This window comes from Schistocerca serialis, chromosome 1, assembly GCF_023864345.2.
Source record: "Schistocerca serialis cubense isolate TAMUIC-IGC-003099 chromosome 1, iqSchSeri2.2, whole genome shotgun sequence".
Classification (NCBI taxonomy): domain Eukaryota; kingdom Metazoa; phylum Arthropoda; class Insecta; order Orthoptera; family Acrididae; genus Schistocerca; species Schistocerca serialis.
Window position 1 is genome coordinate 550,121,984 of NC_064638.1, and position 23,207 is coordinate 550,145,190.

The following is a 23,207-nucleotide window of genomic DNA, read 5'->3' on the forward strand; positions in this document are numbered from 1 at the left end:
AGATGAGTTCACTAGCTGAAATTACTGAATTTATAGAGTTACTAGAGATAATCATCAACTACAACTACTTTACATTCAATGGTAACACTTGTCAGTAACCAGATGGGATAGCCATGGGATCAGCCATATCTGCACAATAGCAGACATTTTCATAAAACACCTACAACAGAAAATATTCAAGGAACCCTGCTTAAAAAACGCAGTATTCTAAAAAAGATATGTAGATGATACCTTAATTTCTCTCAAAGAGAACAGCATAGACATCAATAAGATCATAAATTTGTTTAATTAAGTAATAAGTAAAAAAAACTTCACAGCTGAATACTAAAACAATAATAGCATTAATTTTCTGGACCTGTGAGTAGAAAACAGAAACAACCGGCACAATTTCAAAATATACGAAAAAAGACAACTTCCAGAAACACAATCCATGCCATATCATGTTACCCACGTGTACAGAAGAGAGCAGAACACTTAACGACGGTACACGGAGCAAACAAAATCCCAATGAACAAAGATACAGGGAAAAAGAGTGTGACATCATTAGGCAAACTACCGAGGCCAGTGACTTCCTCAGGCTAATGACAGACAGTATGCAGAGGAAATAACAAAAAAATGTAATCCAAACACACTGTAACACCTCTGATAGTGTACAAAGTCTTTGTGAAACCATAGTTTCGTAATAGTTTTGTAGCTTGTTTTGATTACTAAAACTAACAGTGTAAGTGATGATTTGCGTGTGATTGAATTTCTGTATAAAGGAGCAGGCCCAATACCTGTAAGTAGACAAACAAAAATACTATTTTCCTTTGCGACATACTTTTTGCCTAACATACAATCATCAAAATCTTGGATGATTTGCACAGTGATGAATTGAAGCAAATTTTGTCTCTAATCTTAGATTATTACTTCCCAGTTACTCCTACTATGCTGTGTAAGGATCTTTAATTAAAAAATAATAGTAACTGATGTCAGTATATATACTGTAAAGACGCACAAGTCCACATCCGGAAGCGGTGTCGTCAGTGAAATACAATACATTCGCATTGAAAGCAAATTTGTTACGAAGACCAATTTGTAGCCAGAAGACAACTGACTTCCTGGGTGGAAATTGCAGCTGTTTATTCAAACATCGAATATTGCAGAACATACAAATATTAGAGTCATTAGATACACTCCTGGAAATTGAAATAAGAACACCGTGAATTCATTGTCCCAGGAAGGGGAAACTTTATTGACACATTCCTAGGGTCAGATACATCACATGATCACACTGACAGAACCACAGGCACATAGACACAGGCAACAGAGCATGCACAATGTCGGCTCTAGTACAGTTTATATCCACCTTTCGCAGCAATGCAGGCTGCTATTCTCCCATGGAGACGATCGTAGAGATGCTGGATGTAGTCCTGTGGAATGGCTTGCCATACCATTTCCACCTGGCGCCTCAGTTGGACCAGCGTTCGTGCTGGACGTGCAGACCGCGTGAGACGACGCTTCATCCAGTCCCAAACATGCTCAATGGGGGACAGATCCGGAGATCTTGCTGACCAGGGTAGTTGACTTACACCTTCTAGAGCACGTTGGGTGGCACGGGATACATGCGGACGTGCATTGTCCTGTTGGAACAGCAAGTTCCCTTGCCGGTCTAGGAATGGTAGAACGATGGGTTCGATGACGGTTTGGATGTACCGTGCACTATTCAGTGTCCCCTCGACGATCACCAGTGGTGTACGGCCAGTGTAGGAGATCGCTCCCCACACCATGATGCCGGGTGTTGGCCCTGTGTGCCTCGGTCGTATGCAGTCCTGATTGTGGCGCTCACCTGCAAGGCGCCAAACACGCATACGACCATCATTGGCACCAAGGCAGAAGCGACTCTCATCGCTGAAGACGACACGTCTCCATTCGTCCCTCCATTCACGCCTGTCGCGACACCACTGGAGGCGGGCTGCACGATGTTAGGGCGTGAGCGGAAGACGGCCTAACGGTGTGCGGGACCGTAGCCCAGCTTCATGGAGACGGTTGCGAATGGTCCTCGCCGATACCCCAGGAGCAACAGTGTCCCTAATTTGCTGGGAAGTGGCGGTGCGGTCCCCTACGGCAGTGCGTAGGATCCTACGGTCTTGGCGTGCATCCGTGCGTCGCTGCGGTCCGGTCCCAGGTCGACGGGCACGTGCACCTTCCGCCGACCACTGGCGACAACATCGATGTACTGTGGAGACCTCACGCCCCACGTGTTGAGCAATTCGGCGGTACGTCCACCCGGCCTCCCGCATGCCCACTATACGCCCTCGCTCAAAGTCCGTCAACTGCACATACGGTTCACGTCCACGCTGTCGCGGCATGCTACCAGTGTTAAAGACTGCGATGGAGCTCCGTATGCCACGGCAAACTGGCTGACACTGACGGCGGCGGTGCACAAATGCTGCGCAGCTAGCGCCATTCGACGGCCAACACCGCGGTTCCTGGCGTGTCCGCTGTGCCGTGCGTGTGATCATTGCTTGTACAGCCCTCTCGCAGTGTCCGGAGCAAGTATGGTGGGTCTGACACACCGGTGTCAATGTGTTCTTTTTTCCATTTCCAGGAGTGTATGTTAAGAACCTTCTAGTAATGATAAATATTAAATAACAAATAATTACTGATGGTCTGATTTGAAGTTGCGACCCAAGTACGCCAACTAGCGATACTAGCTACTACGCCATACCGCATACACCACAGCCATTGACACTGCTCCCTCTCCTAGAAACACAGTGACCCGCTTTTTCAGAACTAAAAAAAAAAAAGTGAACAAGGTTAGAATGTAGCGTCCCGTCGACAGTGAGGTCGTTAGAGACGGAGTACAACCTCGCGTTATCGAAAGGCTGGGGATGGAATTTGTCCATGTCCTTTTCAAAGGAAGGATCCCGGCATTTTCTTGGAGCGATTTGGGAAATCACGGTAAACCCAAATCTGGGTGGCCACATGGTATTTGAAACGCCGTCCTCCTGAATGGGAGTCTATTGTGCTAACCGTTGCACCACCTCTCTCGATCAGAAGTTCTTAGTGGAGTCGACTACAACACCCTGGACCTAAATCTAATCCTTCTCTCCTTCGGAATTAACGTACCTTTCATCAACGATCTCAAGACTGACCAGAAATTACGTCATAGCATCAACACAAGAAAACCACTACAACACAGAGGTGTATCCAAAGCTGAATGTTTGGGCTGAAGGAGAATCCTATATATTCTGCGGGTTTCAGATAAAACTGCTCTTCCTTTCATGCTACTTTGTTTCAGTGAATAGATTTCACGATCACTATCACGGAAAGTCTACAAAATACCAACGAAGAACTTCTGTAACTTCTTCATTGGACTTTCTCAGCCACTGAAAGTTGCTTGTTCATTCCACTGAAAGTTACCTGTTCATTCAGCACATTTGTTTCTTCCCATTATATTTTGCTTTTAATATATTGCGACAATTATCTTTGGTGTATTTTCCGTGTATCTGCTATGATCAGCTTTGGTTAACCGATATAAGCAGTCTGAGCAACCTTTTCGCGTGGTTGCTGTATATGAATTTTTGGGGAGTCAGTTCGTTTCGGCCAATGGGCTACCTTCGCAGTTTGTACTTCACATAGCTCACATCCTTTCGAATGGGCATTCTCTGTTTCTACTCGTATTCCTGTTTCTGTTCTATTACGTGTTCTGATGAGGAGGAGTCGTGTTTTGTATTCCGACTTGTAAGACAGACTGTCTTGTATTGGTGGCGATCTGTGCTGGTGTGGACCTTCTACAGAGACGGAAGAACTGGATGTAATCATTTCAGTTATTTGTAGTGGTGAAGCTTACATAAAGTGGTCACACTGTTTCTGGATAGCTTGATCACGAGTACTTCACCATTAGGGAGGCAGCAATGTTGTAGCGTATAGTAAAAGCGTATGAGGATATTGAAAGGGTAATGCAGTATGTAAAGGGGGACGAAAATCTAATAATCATGGGCGACTGGAATTCAGTTGTAGGGGAAGGGGTAGAAGAAAAGGTTACAGGAGAATATGCGCTTGGGACAAGGAATGAAAGAGGAGAAAGACTAATTGAGTTCTGTAACAAGTTTCAGCTAGTAATAGCGAATACCCTCTTCAAGAATCACAAGAGGAGTAGGTATACTTGGAAAAGGCCGGGAGATACGGGAAGATTTCAATTAGATTACATCATGGTCAGACAGAGATTCCGAAATCAGATACTGGATTGTAAGGCGTACCCAGGAGCAGATATAGACTCAGATCACAATATAGTAGTGATGAAGAGTAGGCTGAAGTTCAAGACATTAGTCAGGAAGAATCAATACGCAAAGAAGTGGGATACGGAAGTACTAAGGAATGACGAGATACGTTTGAAGTTCTCTAACGCTGTAGATACAGCAATAAGGAATAGTGCAGTAGGTAGTACAGTTGAAGAGGAATGGACGTCTCTAAAAAGGGCCATCACAGAAGTTGGGAAGGAAAACATAGGTACAAAGAAGGTAGCTGTGAAGAAACCATGGGTAACAGAAGAAATACTTCAGTTGATTGATGAAAGGAGGAAGTACAAACATGTTCCGGGAAAATCAGGAATACAGAAATACAAGTCGCTGACGAATGAAATAAATAGGAAGTGCAGGGAAGCTCAGACGAAATGTCTGCAGGAAAAATGTGAAGACATCGAAAAAGATATGATTGTCGGGAGGACAGACTCAGCATACAGGAAAGTCAAAACAACCTTTGGTGACATTAAAAGCAACGGTGGTAACATTAAGAGTGCAACGGGAATTCCACTGTTAAATGCAGAGGAGAGAGCAGATAGGTGGAAAGAATACATTGAAAGCCTCTATGAGGGTGACAATTTGTCTGACGTGATAGAAGAAGTAACAGGAGTCGATTTAGAAGAGATAGGGGATCCAGTATTAAAATCGGAATTTAAAAGAGCTTTGGAGGACTTACGGTCAAATAAGGCAGAAGGGATAGATAACATTCCATCAGAATTTCTAAAATCATTGGGGTAAATGGCAACAAAAAGACTATTCACGTTGGTGTGTAGATTATATGAGTCTAGCGATATACCACCTGACTTTCGGAAAAGCATCATCCACACAATTCCGAAGACGGCAAGAGCTGACAAGTGCGAGAATTATCGCCCAATCAGCTTAACAGCTCATGCATCGAAGCTGCTTACAAGAATAATATACAGAAGAATGGAAAAGAAAATTGAAAATGCGCTAGGTGCCGATCAGTTTGGCTTTAGGAAAAGTAAAGGGACGAGAGAGACAATTCTGACGTTACGGCTAATAATGGAAGCAAGGCTAAAGAAAAATCATGACACTTTCATAGGATTTGTCGACCTGGAAAAAGCATTCGACAATATAAAATGGTGCAAGCTGTTAGAGATTCTGAAAAAAGTAGGGGTAAGCTATAGGGAGAGACGGGTCATATACAATATGTATAACAACCAAGAGGGAATAATAAGAGTGGACGATCAAGAACGAAGTGCTCGTATTAAGAAGGGTGTAAGACAAGGCTGTAGCCTTTCGCCCCTACTCTTCAATCTGTACATCGAGGAAGCAATGATGGAAATAAAAGAAAGGTTCAGGAGTGGAATTAAAATACAAGGTGAAAGGATATCAATGATACGATTCGCTGATGACATCGCTATCCTGAGTGAAAGTGAAGAAGAATTAAATGATCTGCTGAAAGGAATGAACAGTCTAATGAGTACACAGTATGGTTTGAGAGTAAATCGGAGAAAGACGAAGGTAATGAGAAGTAGTAGAAATGAGAACAGCGAGAAACTTAACATCAGGATTGATGATCACGAAGTCAATGAGGTTAAGGAATTCTGCTACCTAGGCAGTAAAATAACCAATGACGGACGGAGCAAGGAGGACATCAAAAGCAGACTCGCTATGGCAAAAAAGGCGTTTCTGGCCAAGAGAAGTCTACTAATATCAAATACCGGCCTTAATTTGAGGAAGAAATTTCTGAAGATGTGCGACTGGAGTACAGCATTGTATGGTAGTGAAACATGGACTGTGGGAAAACCGGAACAGAAGAGAATCGAAGCATTTGAGATTTGGTGCTATAGACGAATGTTAAAAATTAGGTGGACTGATAAGGTAAGGAATGAGGAGGTTCTACGCAGAATCGGAGAGGAAAGGAATATGTGGAAAACACTGATAAGGAGAAGGGACAGGATGATAGGACATCTGCTAAGACATGAGGGAATGACTTCCATGGTACTAGAGGGAGCTGTAGAGAGCAAAAACTGTAGAGGAAGACAGAGATTGGAATACGTCAAGCAAATAATTGAGGACGTAGGTTGCAAGTGCTACTCCGAGATGAAAAGGTTAGCACAGGAAAGGAATTCGTGGCGGGCTGCATCAAACCAGTCAGTAGACTAATTACCAAAAAAAAAAAAAAAAATAGTAAAATAGGAACCCATAGGTCGCTAATACCTTACCGAATGGAAGCTGAATATAGCGTCGTTATTATCTCTTCGATTCGCGGTGTTGTCAGACTGGTCCCCCTTTCCGTATTATGAAATAGCTGTTACCTTCCTCAGTGTCGTGGAATGGGTACGTGATTTTCCGATCCCTTGTCGTGAATTTGAATTTTGTGTCTATTGCTTGTAATTTAAATGGTTCAAATGGCTCTGAGCACTATGGGACTTAACATCTATGGTCATCAGTCCCCTAGAACTTAGAACTACTTAAACCTAACTAACCTAAGGACATCACACAACACCCAGTCATTACGAGGCAGAGAAAATCCCTGACCCCGCCGGGAATCGAACCCGGAAGCTTGTAATTTATTTACTGTGCTTAACAACGCTGTATAGTCTATTCAGTCTATTTCTTCCTGAATTAATTCGATTTAAAATGCGTCATTCCTCGTTACAGGTGCATGCCACAGTTCATAAATATTGTGAGGTACCGAAAACCACATACTGAGCTACAGTCACGAAACATTAGTAATAGCAGCATTTGTTTGTATGTTATCATGTTTTACATGCATACAAGGTAGGTCGATGGATGCAGTTTCGACGATTGCTGATAGCTAAATATTGAGCTGAGTGATTTCGCTCATTTTTATCACGTAGCATGAGAAAGATATTTTGTTCATCCAGTCGTATCCGAAGGCTAGACAATATTTTCCATTTACATTTCTACTCTAGCCAAGGTAATAAGTTAGAGGAATCTTCTTCGCATATTTCTGGTGGATGGATATGACACCGCCTGTTTTGAAATATGACCATCACTTGCTTTAACTGCTGATTCTTTTCTGGTGGCTAGCCGTTCCCCCAAAGGCAACACATCAGTGGAGGACAGTTTTCAAGAGAAGATAATTCAATCATCCATTCATTAAATGTCGAAAAAACGGGACAGCTTGCTTATAAAACTTTGCTTAACAGATTTGAATAAATTTCCGTTTGTAGTTCTCCAGTTTATCCATTTCATTGTAATATACTCACCACGACAACTTTAAAAAAAACTTTTAAACACATCTGTCTACAGTTCAAGTTGACACATAACTTACGGTGAGACATAACAAAAGGAAATTTGATTGTGTCATCCCAGCAATAGCAATTATCTCAAACTTCCTGACATGTTAAAATGTTAGCTAACCCAAGTTTCTCAACCGTTTTTGCTTTGGGGCACACCCAAGTACGTTTCAAACTTTCTTGACACTCTTATGTGCGATTTTTTCCCTAAATGCAAGAAACCAAACATACAAAGTACATACAATAATTTTTTTGTAATCAAACGATTATTAGGTAAAACTCTTCAACAGGCACATATGAACACAGATATAAGGCATGCAGTAAAATAAACTCATTACCTAATTTTGTTCGGCGTATTCGGTGTTTCTCAACCACTGACAGGTTTCATAATGAGTATCAGAGGTCATTTTTTACATTTAATGTTGTACCTGTATATATTAATTTGCAAATAAGAATGAATATTGTGAAGCAATGATGAGATGCATAGAAGATGACTGTGGGTGAATATCGAATATTATTCTTAATGCTTGCTTTGGTGCAATCGATACTTTTTTATGTGATAACCCCAGAAAGTTGTGCGATAAAGCACCATTGAGTGGAAATATGAAATTATTTAAGATATTGATTCATTTAGCTTTGAATCTTGCTATTTTACCAAGAGATACAGTTTTGCAATTTGTTGAGTAAATTTCTAATTTATTTTTTCAAGGTCGAATTCCAATAAATCTGCATCCTCAGATACATACATTATTCTACAGTATTCACTGGCTCTGGTATATATCCTGCATTAAGCGTTGGAGGCAACCTGCAAAAAATTCATTAACAATTCTTTGTTAAACGTTATTAACAGTTTCTTCTGCTGCTGCTTCTCCAACATAATTAATGTTGTAACACTTGTATAATCTGTAAACATTTCAAACTGTGCATGTCATGTGTGTGTGTGTGTGTGTGTGTGTGTGTGTGTGAGAGAGAGAGAGAGAGAGAGAGAGAGAGAGAGAGAGAGAGAGAGAGACTCCATTTGTGATTTATTCACAATCACAATATATTTTTCTTCTTCCAGTATTCTCTGAATTCCTTAATGCGACTTATTGTATCAGTTCTGGTGCGTATAATTCAGATCAGTCGTTTGTAACTCCACGAATCCCATAAATCTTATATATTTCTGAAAGAGAACATGGGCATACTTATTTAATTGTTGTGTGCAGATTACAAAAACTATTGGTTAATGATGTATTGTTGTTTATAGTATGTAATATTATTAGCTCATTAAATGTGAAAGTTGCGTTATCAGTCGATCAAAGCTTCACGAAATCAAAGTTGTGATGTAAGTAAATTATTTCTTCTTATGTGTAACACTAGGCTTGAATACATTCCTTTCTCGAATACTCTGAATAAAGATTACAGGAAAAGGATAATATCCAAGTCCCTTATCACAAAAAGATTTAACAATAATATATTTTAACTGTCTAGAAAAATTTCGTGTTTCACTCATATAACAACTATATACATTAATCAAAACATTAGTTATATATCAGACCTAAACTTCATCGTTATGTTTATATTTCTAACGACAGCATTTTGGAAACTTCTATAACTCTATTAATTTCATTGAAGATTGTTCATACTACTTCTTGTTAACTATCTTTTTAATGAGATCTTTAAAGTACGTTATCTTCTTTCTTTTTAGACGAAACTATTTGACTTCTTTTTTTCTCCTAAATTTGGAAAGTGATTATTCAGAAAAATTGGAAGTTGTCAGTCAGAGCATAACCATTTAGTTTAATTGAGCAGCTGTTGTGTGTTCTGTCTCTCATTTAACTGTATATAATGCAATTTGAGTACTGTTATCAGTATCATTAATTTCTGAAACGAATTTTCAGTGTCTCACTGTAAACTAAGACAAATACTGCATGCTTTTGTAAGTGAAATAAAAGAACTTATGTTTCTACGTTGACAGAAGCCACAGGTGTCGATAATGTGTCTCAATATATCGATTCATTAATTTTTTTGAAAACAATGTTCAATGCCTTTACGTTAGTAAATTAAATTTGTTTTAAATTGTAAATATTATGCAGCTTATTCATCATCTGTACAGAAGTATGATATACTTCCGTTCAGTGCATTAATTCAGTGAGGCAAACCTAAACTTCTTTGTTTCATGCTAGAATTTAATGTCAGTACTGTAACTTTTGTTGCAGATCTGTCTACCTCTTGCAGAGAGTGATGAATGTATCAATCTTCATCCTTCTTTTCGTCAATATGACTGGGTTGTGTTCCTGTCTGTTCGTTACAGCCGTGGTAAGTAAATTATCCAATTTTTTGATGTATATAACACGTCAGTCAACTACAAGCAATGTTACATTCAATTCGTGTCTTTGTTCGTAAGATATTCGGCGTTAATTACAATTTTTTTCCACAGTACGCACAAGTTCGTACACGAGACAGAAATCGCCTACAACTTCTCCTTATCCTTTGTTTATTTCCATAGCCACAATTAGTAGCGACCACAGTCCATATTAAAAGACATGTCTGTTATCTGTCCCGCAGCCAGCTTATACAGCAGCTAAAAGGCACAGTTATATTTAACACAAACAAGAGATCGAGCAACCAGATCTTGCACCTGGGTATTATGTCTACTTCATTTATAAGCTGATCAATAAGCATGCAGACTCTCCCATTATCACTTCTTTTCATACATTCAAATCGATTTTTCTTTAACTTGGTTACGTACCTGGTCACAGCTCATAATCTTGGACGAATCTCTGATACTAATTAGCATACTGTAGAAATGACAGTGTCTCCTCCGCAGCTTTAGGTACAGGAAAATTATCAGCTACTTCTGTAAGTTTCACAGAAATTGCACATAAGATTCCAAAAAGAGTTCTTTTTCTTCTTCCGTGAGAACCTATAATGTAGCTCATATACAGCACTTAAGATTCCGCAGAAAAACATTTTACCAACTTCAGTCTCAAGTTTGGCCCCTTGTAGGCCTGAAAGTACACTTTTTAGTTATTCGACATGTTCCTCTATTGTCCACGAAAGGCAATGATATCATCAAGTTATAATATATACATTGTCGTTTTCTACACCTATAATAACAGATCCCCAAACCATTGGAATGTAGTGGGTGCATTTCTCAAACGTAAAGACATTCTAAGAAATTCCAGAAAGGGCAAAAAAGCCGTTTGAGGCCTGTTCTGAGGCACAATAGCAATCTGATGAAAGCTTGAATTCATATTAAGAAGAGTGAAATACTTACTGTTTGCTAATGCGTCAAGTGTCTCGTGCACGTGAGGCACCAGATACGTATTAGGGGTGGTTACCCGGGTGTGACAATGTGACATCTTTGCCCTCTGTTCATTTATAAGGAGTGGCCCGATTGTGTACACGTCTCATTGGCAATGACCTTTGCTTTGATCTAATCTCAAATGGCACTCCTCCTATTCATCATGAGGTGTCTTTTGTAATCTGGCCAGCACTGTTAAGCATGGAATTTCAACATCTCTTCTACCAAAATTATTTAAATAAACACAGAGAATTTTCCCCTCTGCATTTTCAGTTTCACAGATGACTCGTTTGGCACGAATCTGAAAACGATCTATAGCTTCATTCTAGCTGAGCGACTCAGTCAGAAAGGTTGTCGTGTTAAGCCCTTCGATGGTGACTGGCACCCATAGACCTCACCCCACGTTCCCACATGCTGGCGTTTAACATAAAGACACACAGTCCAGCGGAATCTTTGGGAATAGAAGTTTTTCCCTTAGTTCGTTGCAGGGAAGCATAGCTCCGGGTCTTTTCCCTGCCCCAGCCTTCCGTTGCCTCTGTAGCTTTCAAACATTTTCTGGCTTCGCTTCGCTCCATGCCACGTCTGACGACACTCAACACCTAGATGGCCAATCTCCCTACAATGAGGGCTGCAAGGAGCCCGACACCTGTCAGCTGTGTGACCCGCCCACTAGCATCACCTACAGTTTGTCCCATTGTTGGAAACACTGCGGGGGTCATTATTGTGTGAAGGTAACGAAACAAAACGTTCTACATTTTGTCATGATAGTGCAAGACAAACTGCCTTGTGCAAGGAAGAGAGCGATGTAACGTTTAGTTCGCCTCCAATTTTTGTATTCCTCTGGTAAGTACATCAACAACTTCGCCGCTGCTTCCTCTAGCAACACTTCGTTCCTCGATCTATCCAACCCCAGGATATAAGTCTGGCACGAAATTGCACGTATACGATCGACAAATCCTTCAAACCCTTCTCCCAACCTTTGTCTAAGAGTGGATAGCTTTTCCTTATAGTAACTAAGTAACTTATGCTCCTTTTGTTTGAATCTCGCTCTGCTAATCTTTTAGCCAGCACCTCGAAGCTATAGACATTTTTCTTGATTCTACGTACGCACACACGCCTCCCGGCAAATTCAACAGTGCCATGTTCAACTGAAACCCATCCGGCCACGAACAAATATGATGGCATCTCTTATATTCAGTAAAAATGTAGAGGCTACACCGTGGCACAAATGCAGGTATGTGGGCATCCGAGGAATTTGTCAATTAAGACAAAGTAGATAAAATTCCATATATTTTCCTTATGGGATATAAAGGGTACACTCTAGAGACAGCGTACTTGCCACCATACATTCGGAGGAGCCATTGTGGCTGATCTGTCATGGACCAAAGTACAAACGTAGCAGAGGAGTCGGAAGGAGGAGTGCATGCTGTCACTTTTGGAGCTGGTAGCAGGGAGATCATGGCGTCTTCAGCCACGTTCTGTTCCCGTCACCCGTCCCTCATGTGACACTTCTCCTACTCGCCCCGTTGCCTGCCACTGATACCACTCAGAAAATTGCCGCCTGTCAGCAGCCTCACTGAAATAAATTGCTTCTGACCGGAACCACTGGTTGACTCAGTCACGTATACCACATGAAAAAGTGTCGAGTACGGACTGTACATCCAAACGTGAAGTTTTTCTTTAAATTTTTAATAAACTACTCCAGGTAGCATCCCACAGGGATGGTGGCGTGGACATTAGTTAATTATCAAATACTTCGCTAAAATGTCACAGTTTCTTGGTTATTAAGTCCTATTTTTCCATTTTGGTCTTTGAGCCAAAAGTTTGGGTGAGAATATTTACTTAAGTTTATTTTAAAAGTCTCATAGAACTTAATATTATTGAACATTTTGAAGTCATTGTCTCTGTTTTGCAAACGGTTTTTATCATCTGAGTAGTCATGGTCACTTTGGCTGTTTCAACGAATCTTACCGGTTTTCCGTGTTCTTATCTTTATTTCAGTTTTGCCACGCATTTAATCTTCTTATAAGTGCTGCGTCACATTGCAAATTCCATCACATCTACCTTTGACTTTCGGTATAGAGAATTATTTCTTTTGCTGTTCTCAATTTTCTAGATTTTTTGTTTCTAGTTTACTGCATAAGTTTTTCCATGTTTGCGCCTGCCACTCATTTACTGCAGAATCCTTGGTTTGGCTTGTCTCTTGGTATTTCATTTGGGATAGACAGTGGTCACAATCTAACTCAGTATTTCTTATTAACTTAACATTCTGGCTTTCTTGGGAGGATTCGCAGGATGTTCCAACGTAGCATACTTCAAATTTACCTATATTGAAATTTGAAGAACTCCACGTTTTCTGTTTTCTGGGGAAATGCTTAAAGTCGGCGGATTTCGTTACTAGTCTGGTTACTCTGCAGAGTTCTATCAGTCATTTGTCGTTCCTGCTTGTTCCTAAATTTTTTTCCCTGTGCAGTTATGCATTAATATCTTGCAGCAATATTGTAGTATACTTATTTGGAATTTTTGTCATAATTTCTTCAAGTTCTTGAGTATTATTGTGTGGTGTGAGATCAGCATCATTTGGTACTGACGGAGAAAGGCAGCTTGTTTTCTATTATCCCGAAATAGGAGAGAGAGAGAGCCACGGACATGATACATGAAATGGAGTGGCAATCATTAAAACAAAGGCGTTTTTTGTTGCGGCGGGGTCTTCTGGTGAAATTTCCGTCATCAACTTTCTCCACCGATTGCGAAAATAGTTTGCTGGTGCCCACCCACATAGACAGAAATGATCGTCATGATAAAACATGAGAAACCAGTTATCCCAGAGAAAGATTTAAGTGCGCGTTTTCCCGCACGACCGAGCGAGGTAGCCGCGTGGTCTTAGGGACTTTGCCACGGTTCGCGTAGCTCCCCCCGTCGGAGGTTCGTGTCCTCCCTCGGGCATGAGTATGTGTGTTATCAAAATGGTTCAAATGGCTCTGAGCACTATGGGACTTAACATCTGACGTCATCAGTCCCCTAGAACTTAGAACTACTTAAACCTAACTAACCTAAGGACATCACACATATCCATTCCCGAGGCAGCATTCGAACCTGCGACCGCAGCGGTCGTGCGGTTCCAGACTGAAGCGCCTAGAACCGCTCGGCCACAGCGGCCGACGTGTGTTTGGTCCTTAGCTTAACAGTTTAATTTAGATTAAGTAGTTTGTAAGCCTAGGGACTGATAATCTCAGCAGTTTGGTCCCGTAGTATCTTACTACAAATTTCCACTTTGCCGCACGCCGTTCGAGATTGGAAAGCTTGAAACGGTACAGTAGTTTCCGTTCTATAAGCATCAGGTTTCGCTGCTCGCTCGCACCGGGAAATAGCAAGAGAGACGACTCCGCAGCCAATTTTATTACACGACGCGGCCGGCCGCGGGTGCAACAGAACCCATGTGGACGGGTGGAAAGAAATGTGTCAGGCTTCATAATACGTATTTATATGTGTCATGTATTATGCATTTCTTGTACGTGGATGTGAATCTGCACATGAACTTTCTTAGTCCTCCTCACACCTTTCCGTAAAGCGTGCCAAATATTTGTTGGGAAGTAGTCCTGTAGTATAGTAGTGCCAACCTTACTCCAGCCTAGGGGATCAGAGAGACAGCACAGGCAGGTAAAAGTCAAAGACTTTCGAGTGTCACAAGATTTGGGGTGGAGAGGTTGGTCACGACCAAGTGGTTCGACCACCCCCTCCACCGGGGCCCAGGAAGACCTCCGGGTGCCCGCCATATTCGTGGAGTGTTACAGAAGACGGGTAAGTGAGCAGACGTGCCCTCAGTGCGTCTGTCTCAATGTTCACGCATGGAAGAGAGGTATTTGAATATTTGTACTAATTCTTTTATTTCCAGCTTCGGATTGTGTAAGGAAATGAATGATCTCGTTAATTTAGGAAATTTGACCCCCTGTGTTAATGTATCTGGTTCCCAGTTCGCCCGTTATCCTCCTCACATAGTGGATGTCCTATGTAAAATATTGGGAGACTTTGCTGATATACATTTGGCCAACGCAATTCCGTCTTACCTGTAGAAATGTGCGTGCGGTTTAGTATATAATATACCCGAGCTATAAGTTGAAAATTTGTAATATCTGTAAACTGAAACAATTGCTGCTATTAGTGTAAAGTCGTGTGATAATGCTTAAAATAAATAGGAAATCGTCTGTCATCAATCTTTAACATACCTTAAAAATCACAAAGAAGTCAAGTTAAGGGAATTTATTTAAAATGAAAGCTATAGAATGCAGGGACCCACACATCAGCGTGTGAGGCCTCCAGCCCAGCCCCTTGCCTAGTAACGTACAGAAAGAACACGCTCTCTAGGTACCGCCCTCAAGCTCGTCTCCCCAGTTATCCGTTGCGCAATTTTGATTCAGGGCTTGACATCAACTTTCGTCTGGCGTCCCTAGGCAAGGAGATAAGACGGTAAACTTTCAAGCTAGAGAGACAGCTTGAATGTGGTTCGATGAACACTCTGCCAGCCACTTAATTGTGAACTGCATAGTAATCATGTAAATGCATATGTTGAAGTTGTTCACAAGATTTATATATTTCTTCTCTGTTTGTGTTAATTCGCTTAGTTAATTGTGCATTGTGTGGACCTTATTTGTGCCATCAGGCGACTGGAAATCGATTGTGGATTAGAAAACTTTTCAGCTGACAACGAAGATTGTTTTTAAATGTGGGACATTTTTCTTAACCCTTTACCCTACTTTTCCTTTGAAAATTGTATAGCCTTCTAATTCAAAGGCCTGCTCGTCCGCAAATCTTGTTCCTTATACTCCTGTTATGAGCATATTGCATTTAATAAGAGCATTTGTCATTATTAAATTTACCGTTTTCAGAAGTAAATTCACGTTAACTGTTACAGAAAAATTATTCTGTTTCTGCATAATTTTGTTATTCCTGTTTCCAAGGAACTTCAATTTTTTCCATCATGTTAGTACAGGTTCTCCAGAATCCGATGACTTGCTCGTGCTGTCCTTGGTAACAGTGGACTGGATACCACCTGCAGCAGTTTTTCGTATTTGACTTTCCATCGGGCTTTCTGTTTGAAAAATTGTGTCTTTATGAGATTAACAGTTTCAGCGAAATCAAATACAGGAGGTCTACTGCGTTGTTCTTAATTGGTTCTTCCCGCTTTAGGGACTATTTCTCATCCCAGTGACAACAGAGTTCCCTGTGCCTCTGACCGTTCTTCCGCCCTTAAAGGCCCGTGGCACTTGGTAGAGGATGACTCCTTATCCCGTAAGTCACTTCGTACCTACCCAAGTTCACCGCCAGTGCGTTACCTGCTTTCCGCCATTAGAAGGTATGCGTTGGGTTTTTCCCTTCTCCGAGTGTGAAACTTTAAGACTAGTTTCATTTCTTTTCGGAACTTTCGGAGAGCATTGCTGTAGTGTAAACTATAAAATATTACTGTAGTGTTACATAATTTCAGATATTCCAGCGCTCTATGTTGGTCCAAACTGACCATGAAACCATTCTGGCCGTTCAGTACTGTTGTTAACTGTAATTCTTTTAAAGTATATGTCAGTGAATCTCATACTGTGAACTGATAGCTGTTGCAGAGAGACGGGAGTCTGGCAAAGGCGTTGAAGTCACTGTTAAGCATACTACCTCTCCTGTACGAAACTGGCTTGTACTGCATCTTCGGGCAGATTTTAACGGATCAGGTAAGAGACACACTGAGATGGGAAGTAATGTTCACATCTGACACATAAGGCAAGTTCACTGTAGGCAGTACTTGTTTGAAGGGTCAGGGGATTGAACCAGATCAGTCTCTTTTTATCGAAACTGAGATATTGCTACATTTCGATTCAGACTGCTCATACGCATCTGCTGAAGGGTTAAAACGGGAAAAAAACCACATGAGTTCAGAGAAATTAGCATTCAAAGTTTTCTGTACAAGGAAAGAATGAGGCAAGTCAGTACTGACTCACTCGGCCACAAGAGAGTAGAGCAAAGTTCTTCTGCAACCTGTCCCCCATCCCACTCCCCAGTGGATTGGATGCAAGGAAAGATAAAAATAAGGTGGCTGTCTGCATAGACTTCGCAAAGAAATGTATCTCTATCATACACTGCAATCAATGAGTTTACTTTAAGCGGCAATTTTCGATGTATTCGTTTCATGTCCATGTTTGTGCAACAGAACAATCCTTTTTATGTTTATATTGAATGCACTGCGGAGAAGGACGCAAATGAGGTTATGTCATTCCTTTTCCACTTCATCACTTCAGTCTTGGATGAGGACACTGGGGAGCCGTATACAGAGTGTCACTGGATGAATGGTCAAAATTCAGCGATGTGACGGGAACCATCATTCGAAGCAAAAAATCTCTGCTAAACATGGAGTCTAAATTGCATACTTTAAGAGCAATGAGCACTTCTTCAGCTTCGAGACTGTGAAATAAATCTCCCATACTGCAAGCTGCTTGCTTTCTATAGTTAATGATTAAATAATATTGACCAAACCTCGAAAAAATAACTTAATAAACATAGGTTCTAAATTGCATATCTTAAGAGCTACGACCACTTGTTCAGCAGAAGACGTTCGTTTCACAAAAGCAAAGATGAACAATTGCTCATAGCTCTTCAGAAATGCACTTTACAGGCCATTTTTATTTGACTTGCGGCTTCGAGTGATCGTTACTGTCGTAGCCCTGAATATCGACCATTCCTCCTAGGACATCCTGTATATTTTGTGATTGTGTTGGTGATCAAAATAAAAAATTCATCTTCCCCTGCATTCATTACATAACTCTCAATCAAATTAGTGGCCGGAAGAACAGCAAAATTACAATCCCTGTGCAAGGCCATGGAAACACAAGATTTCAGGGAAATCCAGATGCAAGCCATCTCCTTTGACTGTGGTCAGAGTTAATCACGAAATGTAAAATACTGTTTGACTCAAATACTGTTTGATTCGAAGTGCGCTGAAAAATAGCCTTTCAAAATTAAGCCTATTGAGATTAATATCATCTGAATCCAGCCACTGCCGTATACTGACATATCAGACGACTTATCACGGAGGAATCCAAAATGGCATCATAAGGACACCATGATAATGTCAACCAATGGGCGGCTTGTTTGAACTGCCCATATCTTACAACTGTCTAACTTTAGAATTTCTTACTGGTCCAGGACGCAGTTATCTTTTGTTCAGTGTAATCTAACTCGAACAATTCCGTTCTCCTTCCAGTTTCTGGTTAAAATATAAAGATTTATATAGCGTGATTAAGTTTTTCCGCCATGATACGACGAAGTTCTTCTGTTACGTGCCCCACATACATATGCGGTATGAGTACTATCACTGTATTATCACAATCAAAATTCGTATACTGTTAATTATAATGGAATTATTGCTCCTGTTTTGCTTGACTTACCTTATAGAGTGACGTATGAATGCATTTTGGGAAATTACTTCATTCGTGGACACACCGTATGCCAATAACGCTATTTCCACATTCGGCGCACCCATTATGCTTAATCTGTGAAATAAAAAGTATTGTATGTGCTTATATACTGATGTAAGCACAGTTCAACCACTGAAATCGATTTTTCTCAAGTTTCACAAAAATAGACTTACCTGCTTCTTTCTCCTGGTCCTTCATCTGTGGAGCCCATCGTAGCTGAGAAGGTATGAAAACTCAAGCGAATTGTGATAGGAGTGACTCAAGCAGCAGCATAAGCATCAGCAGTAGAAACAACTGTAGTGACTGACAGAATTTTCCGTTAATGGGCGTAAGACGTCATGTGGTAAGTGCTTAGCATAAGTTCATTAGATTTCTCTTCACACCACGCAAATTGACTGACGAATGGAAAGCAACACCAATGAACTGTATTAAAGATTTGATTGGCATGTGGATGGCATCCATTTTTTCTGCAAATAATCATCACAGTGGATTAAAAGTACAGCTACCATATCGATCGAGAGTAGACCAGACTAACGGAGTGCTGAGCCTGAGAAATCATTATGACTACCTTCAGTGGGAGCTGACCAAAAAATTTGTGGTTTGTGAGGCAATAGGGAGTCACGTCATGAGAGCAGTACGCAGAACTTCAGTGCCCTGTATTGTTCGGTGTGACCCACCAGTCAGTATTTACAATTGCTATTTACTCCAGACGTCAAGAGCTAGGAGCACTTCTTCATCTTAGATACTATGAAACAAATCTCTTATACTGCGAGCCCTTTGCTTTTATTATTTGAGAAGAGGTAGTATGGACCATAAAAGAAAAAAATTGTCCAGTATATATGGGCTCTAAAATGGGTAGCTTAAGAGCTACGATCGTTTGTTTAAAGAAACGAGTTCCACAGTAGCGAATGTGAACAAGTGGGCATAGCTCTTAAGGCAAGCATTTTAGAGCCCATGTTTACTAATCTGCTTTGCTTCAAATGATCGTTCATGCCATATCGCCGATTATTGAGCATCTCTCCTGGGACACCCTGATATTTACGCTCATAACGCAGCCACCGTCTACAATATATTGAAATCGCATCATTTATCTGTCAACATCAGTGGTATAGACTTGCCGAAAGAGTTGTCTCTGATATGCCTTAGTCCCAACAAACTATTTATGTCCTCAGGTTAGTTAATGGTAAATGGTTGCATAATACGTATGAATTATTGTGATGTTAAGTGGATGTAAACAAGAGGGACAGTTTCGCTTACACACAGTAAATGATCACATAAAGTAGCTGTAGGTGTGCAGGACGGTTATAATTAAACTTTTGCTACTCTGGCCAGTATAGACGGAAAACTCTTTATCGTATGGATGCCCACCTTTATAGGAATGATGTTCAGATTGTGGGCTGCAGGATTTGCATTGTCAGTAGGACTATTGTCGTGACTTGCCGTTAGGCTCCGCTACTGCTAATCCGAGGTAGGGATGAAACACAAGCTTGAGTGTGGATTATAGTAGCAGGCAGACAACATGGTTCTGGACGTTCTGAACATGGTGAGCAGGACTTTTCTCGTGAAGTTGTTCTACCAAAACAACATAAATAGTTCTGCTGCTGTTCACGAGTATCGATGCATTAAAAGAAGACGAAGAGGTTCTCTTTCAGCTCCGGGGTTGATGAACATGAAACGGCGTGGCTACCAGGCTCACCGGATTTGAACCTAACACAGACTAGTAGCTGAAATGGGTATAGCGAGGTTAGTAACCCACATCCTACGTAAGATGATTCCAACAGCAATCGAGCAGCCTCCATAGCGGTTCCTGGCTATCATGGATGTGGTTGGTCGTCACACTGAGCAACGTTTGTAGCCTGAAACATAAACATAGTACGCAATTAACAAATGTTACTTTCACAAATATAAATTAAAATGTGTTTCTTGCGACGTTTTATTTGTTATATGTCCTTAAAATGTTTACAAAAAGTTCCGTTGTCCTATGATCAGCGGTTTTTCATAGGGGCTCTCAAGTAGCAAAAGATTAATTATGACTACCCTCTATACACTGAAGCGATAAAAGTCATAGGACACCTCCTAATATCGTGTCGGGCTAGCTTTTGTCAAGCGTAGTGCAGCAGCTCGACGTGCCATTGGACTCAATAAGGTGTCGGAAATCCTCTAGAGAAAAACTGAGCCATGCTGCCTCAATAGCCATCCATAGCTGCGAAAGCGTTGCCGATGCAGTGCACGAATTGACCTCTCGATCATGCCACATAAATGTTCAATGGGCTTCATGTTGGGTGATTTGGGTGGCCAAATCATTCACTCGAATTGTCCTAAATGTTCTTCAAACCAACTACGACCAGTTGTGGTCCAGTGGCGTGACGCGTTGTAATCTATAAAAATTCCATCCTTGCTTTGGAAGATGAAGTCCATGAATGGCCGAAAATGGTCTCCAAGTTGCCGAACATAAACATTTAAAGTCAATGATCGGTTCCATTGGACTAGAGGACCCAGTCCACTCCATGTAAACACAGCCCACACAATCATGGAGCCACCACCAGCTTACACAGTGCCTTGTTTGACAATTTGGCTCCATTGCTTCGTGGAGTCTGCGCCACACTCTAACTTTTCCATACGGTCCAACCGATATGGTTAAGAGCCCAGGAGAGGCGTTGAGGGCGAACTCACGCTGTTAGCAAAGACATATGGGTCAGTCATCTGCTGCAGTAGCCGTTCGACGCCATGTTTAGCGGCACTCTCCAACGAATACGTTCGTCTGAAGTCCCTATCGATTCCTGCGGTTATTTCACGCACTGTTGCTTTTCTGTTAGCACTGACAGCCCTACAGAAACCTCGCTGCTTACGTGTGGCTAAATGAACGCAGTTGGCCACCACGCTGTTGATTCTGAGAAGTAATGCCTGAAGTATGGAATTCTCGGCTCACTGTTGACACTATGGATCTCGGAATACTGGATATCCCGATCATTTCTGAAATGGAATGTTCCATGCGTCTAGCCCCAACTACCATTCTCCGTTCAGAGTCTGTTAATTCCAGTCGTGCGGCCACAATCTCGTCAGATACCTTTCCATGTGTATCGTCTGAGTATAAATGACAGCGCCGCCAGTGCAATATCTTGTGTACGCGGTACTGCGGCCATCTGATTGTGTGCACATCACTATCTCATGGCTTTTGTCAAATCATAAGATGTAAGGTGCCTAATTTCAGAATGCCTTTTAATGTTGTTCCATGCAGTATTCTTCTGAGGATCGTTAAGGTAGGCACGTACACGTGTTCCAGAGTGAAAAGCTAGTCAACTCGGCCGTCAGCTGTGGCTGGGCAGACTGCGACACCCGCTTCAAGAGGAGCCTCCTGGTTTTCCTGACGGTGGCTGGGCGGCCTTTGGAAATCATTGTGGGCAAGAGGAACAAGCTGTCCAAAGAGACGTTGGTTCAGGTCAGTGAAAAAGAGTCTAACGTTTTCCATCAGGGCTCTGGAAGTCCGTATACCATCACAATCGCTATGTACTACTCACGTGAACAATTCAGAGCACAACTGTCCATCTAAACCTGCAGAATACGTAACATCCTCACTCGTAAACCGAGAAAGTGAGAGATCCCAAACCAATGTTCCGAGCATCGTCACGATTCATGATGTCTCTTTCTCTCCAATAGCTAAAGGGTGCCTTCGAGTTATTCTCGTCCCACTTGTGGCTCATCATCATATGACTTCATATCGCATGACACTGTTAAGTGTGCTACAAATACAGAAGAAGGAAGTTCCTCTCCTTTTTGACCAGTGAGTTATTTCCCCCATATGGAATCAAAATCGAGTCAGCTACGTCCTCCTGGAAGGTCCGTCATCTAACAGTAAGTAGGAGTCCACACTTCAAGGTAAACAGAATTAAAGCTGATATGTGCAGGCGTCAAGCGGTGACAGTTTGAAAAGAAATTACCCTCCATGTTGTGTCATCACCCCTCTGGTTTCCAGCTTCCCACAACTAATTCCTCACCTGTGCCGATCTCTTCACGTCGGAGCAGCAATTTCACCTAACGTCCTCAATTATTTGTTGAATTTATTGCAGTCTCTTTCTTCCTCTATTTTTTTACCCTCTCCTGCGCCCTCTAGTACAATGCTTACCACTCCCTGGTGTGTTGGCTTGTGTCGCGTCATTGTATTCCTCCTTCGCATCAGTGCTTTCCACACATTTCTTCCTCACCCATTCTATGAAGAACTTCCTCATCTCCTATCAGTCCGTACTTCTGTAGCGCTACATCTCAAAGACTTCGATTCTCTTATTTTCCGGTTTCCTCACAGTCCATGTCTGATTTTCACACAATGCTGTGTTTCAAACGTACATTCTCAGAAACTTCTTCCTCAAAGTAAGGCCTATGTTTTTTCATTACTATACTTCTTTTTGGCAGGAATGCTCTCTTTTCCCTTATTAGTCTGCTATTTATACCCCCCTTTGCTTCGTCCATCATGTGCTACTTCGTAGCAGAATTCCTTCATTTAGTCCACTTCGTGGTCCTGCAATCCTATCACATAGCTGTTGATTAACGAATTTCTCTATCATCATTTGCAGATGAAGAAGCACACAGTACATACGATACAAAAGTAGTTTATTCCCAGTTGGGATTCTATGCTGTGTTACCGGGGACATTGGCAAAGATCTATTAGGACTAAACAGGCCTTCAAATTCTAACAACTCCTGCAATCCTAGTCTTTCCATTCCTCCTAAGTGCTTCACTTTCTCTGTCTCCTGCAATGCAATCCCGAAGCTATCTATTACGAGGAGCACTACATCCTCACCATCTATCTCCCATAAATACACAACACTTCTTCATACACAACACCATGCTTTATCGAAGTGTCATACTCCTTCAATGGTTCAACCACACATTGTCAAAAAAATGGTTCAAATGGCTGTGAGCACTATGGGACTTAACATCTGAGGTCATCAGT

At 41.5% G+C, this 23,207-nt stretch overlaps 1 protein-coding gene across 1 annotated transcript in view; it reads left to right on the top strand.

The window, feature by feature from the left end:
- LOC126414853 (odorant receptor Or1-like) overlaps positions 1 to 23,207 on the top strand; it is an 83,989-nt gene that overhangs the window by 49,011 nt on the left and 11,771 nt on the right. The window contains exons 5-7 of the mRNA XM_050083388.1: positions 9,715 to 9,814; positions 16,406 to 16,519; positions 21,543 to 21,698. Of these exons, the coding sequence (XP_049939345.1) occupies positions 9,715 to 9,814; positions 16,406 to 16,519; positions 21,543 to 21,698 (370 nt within the window). The remainder of the gene's footprint in view (positions 1 to 9,714; positions 9,815 to 16,405; positions 16,520 to 21,542; positions 21,699 to 23,207) is intronic.